This window comes from Geospiza fortis, unplaced genomic scaffold (assembly GCF_000277835.1).
Source record: "Geospiza fortis unplaced genomic scaffold, GeoFor_1.0 scaffold40, whole genome shotgun sequence".
Classification (NCBI taxonomy): domain Eukaryota; kingdom Metazoa; phylum Chordata; class Aves; order Passeriformes; family Thraupidae; genus Geospiza; species Geospiza fortis.
The window spans coordinates 19,269,861-19,278,745 of NW_005054297.1; the positions used below are offsets into that span (position 1 = coordinate 19,269,861).

Consider the following 8,885-nt stretch of genomic DNA (forward strand, 5'->3'; position numbering starts at 1 on the left):
CTCCTTTCCTGTCTGTTTGGAAGCACTTTGCTACAACTTCGTTTTTAATTTTTTTTTCTGTGAGGGCATTTAGACACTATTTTCATGGCACCCTTTTGTGCCTTTTTTTCTTTTTTTTTTTTTTTCAATCGTTCCAAGACTCAGATTTATGTGTGATGTCTCCTTGTGCTCTCTCCAGGGTTTTCATGATGAATGCATCAGGACTGCATGCAAGAGTGGTACTGCTGGCACCATATGCAGAGATAACATTGTCTTCCTATTTCCCTTGTTTAACAAGGCCAGTAATCTCATTAAGCTTCTCCACCTCTAAAAGCTCTTCACTGCCACCACTATTGTACTGGTATCTCACAATGAGTTATTTATCCATTATGCACTCCTCATTCTTTCCAGTCAGTGCTTTCTTGAAGGCGGCTATGTACCTTTCATAGCAAGATTTGCATTTCTTATTCTAAGATATTTTACTTTTGGAGTTGCCTGTATTAAAATGCATTTTGTTTGAATGGGCTCACTTCAGCGAGTGATCCATATTGTTCTGTATGACTGCTCTGTCCTAACTATTATTTGCCACTCCATTAATTTTTGTCATCTGCAGATATTGGCATGGCTGATTTTTTTTTAATATGTGCTTCCCCATGACTATGTAAGTTGGTGACTAATACCTGGTTCTGTTATTATGGGCTTGTACACCCACACCCTCCCCAGCTCATTCTTCCATAGTGGTTTTTATCTGCAAACAATGGGTGAACTTTTTAATACTTTTTTTTACAGCATTTGTAACATGCCTATATAGAGTCACTTTCAGATTTGCATTACAAACTGATTCCTCAATTATCATTCTTTATGCTGTTTTAATTTTATTTATTATTGCTGTAACTTTAATTGATTCATTAGATAGCCATTCTTGTAATTTCAGTTTAAAAATTATTCCTGGGCTTGAAATTTGGAAATATTTTATTGCATTGGGATAACAATTTTCCCTTGTGCCTCTGTAATGCATGGCACTCACCCTGCTGTCTTCAGACAGCTTAAGTGTGATTGAGTAACTAGAGCCAGTTGAAGCATGTTGTCGCCTTCCAGCCTTGTTCTTAGTTTCTGAATTTCTTCCTTTTCCTCCTGAATCCCAAAAGGCTTTATTAAGACAGCTTTGTGGGAACCATTAACTCTAAGCTGCATAATTATGTTACTATAGCATTGACTTATTTAATAGTAGGGAAAAAATTGTATGCATGTCTAGAAACTTATATTCCTCAATGATGGAATTTGAACTTGGTAAATTAAAAGGTTAACTCAATTTACCTACAAAGTTATAGTAATTAACAGCAAGAGAGTCTACCAGCAATAAAGCAGATTCTGTGACAACATGTCACTTTAATGAGCTGCCATCATATTATGCTTATTTTTCACCTTTTAAATTGCATATAAGTCTCTCATGTACTTAAAGAAAGGGATGGTGTTACTGCTTGGCTTGCTTTGTTTCGAAGTGGGGACCCATATTTAGCATATTTATCTTTACTTATTGATGCATTTTATGTCATGCTTGCACTGCTCAGAATTGCATACATTTGTGATACTAGAAATCAGGCGAAGAATTTTTTTAAAAAGACATGCATACAAAGAATATTGCAGTTTATAATCCTCATGCCACTATTTGTGTGGTGCTGTGTGACTTCATTCTCACTGCTGTGTTTCAGATCACCTAAGGGCAGCCTTCCTTTTGCTCTCCCTACCCTGTTGTCCCCAGCATATCTGGTTATTAAAGCAGGGCAGATTGTGCCAGAGCTCTAGAGAGCATGTTCTTGTCCCTCACAATACCACCTGCAATTGCCAGTATTCTATTTTGTGATTAGGAGATGGCGTAACAAATAAACATTTCCACCATCTCTTCCCCCTGAAAGGCCTAAGACACTTTTAGTGGTCCATAACAAATACTCAGGTTTCTGGGTTGGGTGAACAGAAAAGCTGCATTTTTTTCAGCTTTTCGTGGTGCACTTAATTAAGACTTGGCATCCTTATTTATGTTACTTCTGCTAAAAAATGGGCTGGGGGGGATGAGCAGGGACTTACCTATTATTTGTATTTTGACTTTTTGAATAGATCAAGCCTAGGTACTCACACAGTTAAATTTGTCCTACGTGGTCAGTCTGCCACAAAGCTAAAAACTTCAGAGGTAAAAAATGAAGTCTTAAGCTCTGTCAGCATGACAGCTATAGACCATGTGTTCCTTTTTTCCCCGGGGAAGAATTGGCACATACTCATCAATTAACTAGTTTACATTTTGTTTTTTATCACTTTTAGTTTGTCTTTTTTTGTTTCATATCACTAAGCCCCAGCAACTTTTGTGTATAAAGATCAGTTTAATTTTATAAGGCTTGTGTCTTATTCTTTAGTCCTTAGCACTGATTGGTTGTAGATGAGAAGCTGATTAGAGTTTGGCGGGTGTGGATATGGCTTTGCAGTTAGGGGTAGGATATCACTGTGTCTGTGCTGTTCAGTTTATGCTGTGGGATGATGCTCTGTGCTTTGGCTTATTTTTAACCCTGGCAGCTTCTAATAAGTGTCAAATAAGCAGCTTCTAATAAGCTGCTTAGAAGCTGTTTCTAATGAGTGCCTCTGCTTTGCCATCCCCAAAGAATTATGCATGAGTTTCTTCCGCTTTTTCTTAAAGGTTCTCAAGCTGCTCATATGTAAAGCCATAGCCTGCCCTTCTGGACATAGCAGTATATCAAGGTATCAACACTTTGAGAAGCTTTTCCCTTCTTTTTTTTTCTGGAAACAGAACTCTAGCATTTTGTCATCTGATTCTCTGCAAATGCAGCCTATTCTCTCATAGACAATTTTAACTGTTATTTTATGTAGCATTTTTTTCTTTTACAGCCTTTCAGCCATCACTTTAGAAATGCCTCAGAAGAGTGGCAGTGGTAACTGGCATTTTTTTCTCCCCTTGTCAAATGCAAATCTCTCACCTCCCAAGTGTGAACATACAAAGATCTCTTATTGCCTTTTTTTTTTCTTAAATAACAAAATTAGGCCATAGTTAGTGAAGCAGTGACCTGATTAGTGCTGGATCAACATGTTATCAACTCAAGGTTGTCACTACAAAGTGAGTGTGGTGAAGTCTGCCTGTTCCAACTAAAATGAAAGCAGTCTCTTGACGAAGACCTGTGCTGAAGTCAGCAGTTTCTGCAAAGGAGGCCTAAATGCAGGTTGAAGGATCTCTTCTGTGTATATATGAAACTACCAGTGCCAATCTAATTCTTTATAATCAAGTGATTTTTGTCATATTTTTACTCAGGAGGATAAGAGAGAAAACAGTTCTAAGTGATGTTTTTGTTCTTTGGCTTTCCTTATCTATGAAAGATTGGGCTTTGTGGAGGTATATTTAATGTTTTCTCTAAAGTAGGCCCCCTGAGAGATCCCATGGGGTAATTCACTTTGCTGAGTTAGCAGATGAAGCCATTGGATAGAGTCAAAAAAAGATACTGCCAACTGTGAAGCAAATGAATCAATAGGAGTACAAGGGGATCACTATGTTTCTTCGATACGAGAAAAGCGGCAGCACAGGTGCAGTATCTGACATACAGAGTAAAAAACCCAAATATAAACACACACACACACACACACGTTGGGTTGGCTTTTATTGGAAAGCCTAGATGCAATCTATAGTTATCAATTTGTGGAAAATTCAGGACACATATAAAGTTAAGAAGGCAAATTAAAAGAACAATACAAATCAGACGAAATATACATCTCAAAATATCAGGATAGCATTTTGACTGGCATTGTCTAAAATACTTAGAATCTCCTTTCTTTTTTTCTTATTTTTGTAATATGCTTCTTCAATTATGCATATTTTTTCTTTAAAAAGATCTTTTGTTTCTATATTCCCCAAGGTCACTATTTCCTGCAGGAACATGTCCAGATCACAAGTCTTTTTTAGCAAGAAATAGGCTCATTATACCTACTAACAAGGCCACTAATTGGCTTGATTTGACTGTATCTAAAATGATCACCAACAGATACTATAATTTGTTGTTTATTGGTGCCAGAACAAAGGAGAAGGGACTTGTATGCGTCAAGTAGAAGATATATTTCAATGTTGACATGTTATACAAGCTTTTCATATTCAAACAGAACAGAAACATTGGACATAATTTAGAATATGAGCCTATTTCAACAGAGAGCACTTACAGCATGCTAAATACAGTGCTGTGGAAGAGCCATCCAACAGAACTGCAAACACCTAGCATTTTACATCTTTTAAAAAGAATATGTAGCTCAATGACACACCTCTGGGGTCTGAAATACCATCCTCTCTAAATTTAGGGCCCTCAAGCTTCAAGGGTAAATGTACTAACAACTAATCTGTGCTTTAATTCTAATAGATGATTAGCATTCATTATATGTGTAATTAGTTCTGTATGCTCTACCAAATACACACATACAGTAATAGCACTGATACTGTAGATTCGGTAGCAACTGGGCTGGGAGAAATTCAAATCTGTTTATCAAACAATCCTAATGTGCAATTTAGAGTATGTAATACCATAGACTCTCAGAATACAAAGCAGTTAGAAAACTATTTTTATTACATCCACTTGAACCATTCATAGTTAAGACACGTTCACTTACTATGTTCTGTCATTATAATACATGGATAGAAATACTGTGTATATTTCAATGAACATCAAAACCCCCAATTTAGTCTCATCTTAAAAATATTTATTTTTGTGGCTGAATTTAGTGCTCATGAGACTAAAGCTCTAAGAATGGTTTCAGCCAAGATGTAGAACAGATGCCATAGATGCCACCACAGGCTTCCTATAAGGAACCAGCTGCACACTTGAGTTCTTCCTGCAGCAAATATACTGGGCCTTGGAGCAGAGCATGCCAAATCTATGCAGTGGTGTGGAGATGCAGACTAGGCACTAGAACTGGACCTTCCTCTCCATCCCCAGGTTGTGTTCACAGTAATGAGATTTGGTCTGCCAGCTGAAGGCCAGGAGATGAACCTACTGAACAGCCTGCCTGCCTAAAGAGCAATTCTGTAGCATCAGGTCAGAGGTACGCTTCTTCTATCTGGAGTTATTAACACCTAAAAGAGCTGTATTATACAGAAGACAAAGTTGACATAACTGGATGAAACTACATCATTTCTTCTTCTTCTTCTACATACAATTTGCCAAGCACCTGAGACACAATTCCTCCATTGTGAAACAAAGCTTCTAAAAAACCAACAGAAACCCCACCTGGTATGAATAAATGTCCATTTATTACATTAGGGCTGGAAAAAGACAAGGAAACCCCAACCTATTAAAGTCTTCCATCATACTAAATGAGACTTATTTGGTTACTGTGCCTTCTAACAATGACTGATGAAGTGGCACTGGCTTGGGTGACAGGAGAGGGAGGGGAGGGAGCTGTGGTCTGATTCAGCCAGCCACTTTGTGGAGTGTCCCATCCTATCAGCAGAGTGATAGATGCACAGCTTTAAACCTAATACAAAAATATTAACACTTTTGGACATTAGTCATCACTGTTATATCTCTACAATATAATCCTTTATACTGTACAGCTATAACATAAAAGGTGCAATTCCTTTTTCTTTAAAAAAAATCACACACAGCACATGTTTTTATCATTTTATTTTTAAGTATAAACTTTTTTAAACACTTTACATAAATTAACTCCTCTGAGACTAATATTTGATGTACAGTAAATTGTAATTCATATAAAAATCCATAAACAACTTGTCTCACATAATTTACAAAAAAATCAGGGTTTCCTTTGCTTATATGCAACAAGGATTCTACTTGCCGTTTTCCCCCCAAGGCAAACCATGTTAGCATGTAAAATCCATTATTAAATTCCCATGGTAGCATAAGTCACTTGTGCCAATGTCCTTTTAGAAAGCAGCACAGTTTAATGCAGTTGGGTTGTCTATAAACAGTAATTTTTGCCCCATGTTTTAAAATTAACAGATATATACCACATCCTATGCAGTGAGAAAGAGAGAAAAAGAGAGAGAGAAAGAGAGAGACTACTTCTTGTAAGCAAAGGTCAACAATTCAGTACTATTTGGAAACACTGTATGGGTCTGTATCTTAATTAAATACAGTGCCTCAAAGAAACAGCCTGTTGCAAAATCTGTAGGCCTTTTAATTTTCTTTTTTTCTTCTTTTTTTTTTTTAATACTTTTCAGTCCAACTTGAGTGCAGCGATATGCATATGTAAACATATTCTTTAAAGCAGATCACCTTTAAGGTCATTGAGAAAAAAAAAGTTTTGTCATTAGCAGTATCATTCTTCTGGAAGGCGCTCTTTTTGTTACAGAGTCTGGATTGTGCTACAGAAAAAATCTGAGCAAAGATGTAAGCTTAGGCTCAAGTAGTAATGCAGCAAAACAGTTTAGTCTCCTTTTTAGAAGACACTGGTACACAGTCTCTTTGGCAGCCTGAGCTAAGCCAGTGTGTTACCTCTTTCCTATCTCACTTTGTCTGAGGAACTGTATATTGTTAGCGCTGTCTGCTAATTCTGGATATTGCTCCACAGAGAGTACATAGTACCCATCGTATCCTTGTACCTTTCCAGCACTTAGCAGCTGCCTCTTTTCTCCTTCTGTCCACAACCTGGCGCCTTCCTCTCCATCTCTTACTCTCTGTTGTTCTCTGGCCCAGGCACTGGAAAGAGCTCTTTGCCTGGCTTGCTCCAGTATCCGGGCCTTTTCCTCATCGAGCGTCATGCCATAGCGAACATGAAGCGCTAGAGCGCCGTATTGCATCTCAACATCAGCAAACCTACGAGTCCTGCCGTTCACCACAGTGGTGGACTGGGAAACAGTGACATTGATGCCATTCTCCAGGGCCTTACGGCCACTCGTCAGCCTCAGTGTCCCAAGGTCACTCTCAGGGGAGGTGGTCTTGATAAAATAGTGCGTGTCCTTTCCCTCCACAGTGAAATGCAAGTTTTCTAGGTAGTAAGCGTTGTTCAAAACAGCTGCCACTTTTATGCAGTCCTCATTAGCAATGTTGAGCACGTTTGTTTGCACTTTGCCTTGATTGACAGCGAGCATCACCCCTTTGCCAATCAGAGACTTCACCGTGGCAAACCACAGCCACGACTTTTCTCCGCTGGATTTCCGTCTGCTGACCTGCACTTCTGCCATCTTTCCCAGGGAAAGGAAAGCCTTTGCTTGTCTCGCCACTTGTTGTTGCACTCCAGAAATTGGCTGTAAACAAGAACAGACAGAAGTTTTACCAGCCATCTGTAGCCCCCTAAATGCCAAACAGCCAGGATTTCTTGGTGTGCTGCCCGTGGACAACAACAGGATATGCCACAACTGACAGTGCCAAGGAGTTAATTAGATCTGCATAGTGCTTGTTCTGCTGAGTTACAAGACTATTTTGCTAATGTTCACTGCTTTTACTCTTTGTCTCCCTGAGAACCTGCACAAAAATCGGCTTTAACTTCAGAGGCTACTTACTGGGCTGCACAGGACAGACCTACAATACCAATACATAACCACAAGAATCACAGAATGGTTTGGGTTGGAAGGAGACCTTGAAAATCATCTAGTTCCGACTCCCTGCTGTGGGACACTTTCAACTAGACCAGGTTGCTCAAAGACCCATCCAACCTGGCCTTGAACACCTTCAGTGACAGGGCACCCACAACTTCCCTGGGCAGCTTGTTTCAGGGCCTCACCACCCTCACAATAAAGATTTTTGTCCTAATATGTAATCTAAACCTACTCTTTTTCAATTTGAACCCATTCTCCCTAGTCCTGTCACCACCTGCTCTTGTAAATAGTCTTACCCCATCTTTCCTGTAAGTTCCCTCAGGTACTGGAAGACTGCATCTAAGTTACCTAAAAGCCTTCTCTTTTCCAGGCTGAACAATCCCAATTCCTTTCCTTATAGCAGAGGTACTCCATCCCTCTGATCAACTGGGTGGCCCTCCTCTGGACTTCACTGAACAGGTTTATGTCATTCCTGTGCTGGGGGCCCTGGGGCTGGATGCTGTGTTTCAGCTGAGGTCTCACAAAAGCAGAGTAGAGGGGCAAAATCCTTTCCCTTGCCCTGCTGGCCCTGCTGATTTGGATGCAGCCCAGGACAGGATTGACCTTCTAGGCGGCCAGTGCACATTGCCAGCCAATGTCATGTTATACAGGTAAGAGCTGTCTTACTACAGTGTCATCTTACTGTGATGGCATCTCTTCCTCTGAGCTTGTTCAATTATGATTCCTGTGTACCATGAGTCCAGTCAAACTGAGGAGATTTTGGCAGGTTATGAAGCTGTGCTTTAGAATTGGAGCAAACCTTTCTTTACTCTGAGTCAGGAGATAAGAGTCTCTCAAGTAGCTGCAGCCTGAGACCAAACTGCAGGGAGGCTCTCATAATCCCTCAAGCTGCTAAAGAAATGAGGGAAATCAAACTGCAATGACAGTCTTTACAGTAAAAGAGAGGGAGGCTAATGGTATGAACCAGTGAGGTGGAATACTGGGGGTTGACACCCTTTCTTGCAAGTACTTCCAGAAACTGATAAAAGGGGATGTGTGAAAAGACTGTGGCCAGTTGGGCTGCTTGACCTTCCATTTCACTTCAAGCATCACCTTCCTCCCTGAAAGAGCTTTTCCCCAAGAGCTTTAGATGGGTGCAACCCTGCATACAGCAGTGTTTTGTTCATAGCTAGCAAAGACAAGGGGCAATGTATGAAAAGAACCGATAAGCCAGTCTAATGGGAAAGCTAGGATAGCAGAATGTCATGGAAGAGCTGTGTGTAGCCCACTATGCCAGATGCACTCTTATTAAAGAGAGAATGGCTGGGTAATGGGACCTGTGAGCATAACTACAGTGGTTAGCCTGGACAGCTGAAAGAGAAGGAGCAGC

General features: G+C 39.9%; 1 protein-coding gene across 1 annotated transcript in view; it reads right to left on the reverse strand.

Moving 5' to 3' along the window:
- Positions 1-3,618: 3,618 nt before the first annotated feature.
- The window catches only part of TENM3 (teneurin transmembrane protein 3), a 370,730-nt gene continuing 365,463 nt past the window's right edge, over positions 3,619-8,885 (reverse strand). Inside the window, 1 exon segment of the mRNA XM_031064333.1 lies at positions 3,619-7,225. Within this exon segment, the coding sequence (XP_030920193.1) occupies positions 6,470-7,225 (756 nt within the window). The 3' untranslated portion in view covers positions 3,619-6,469.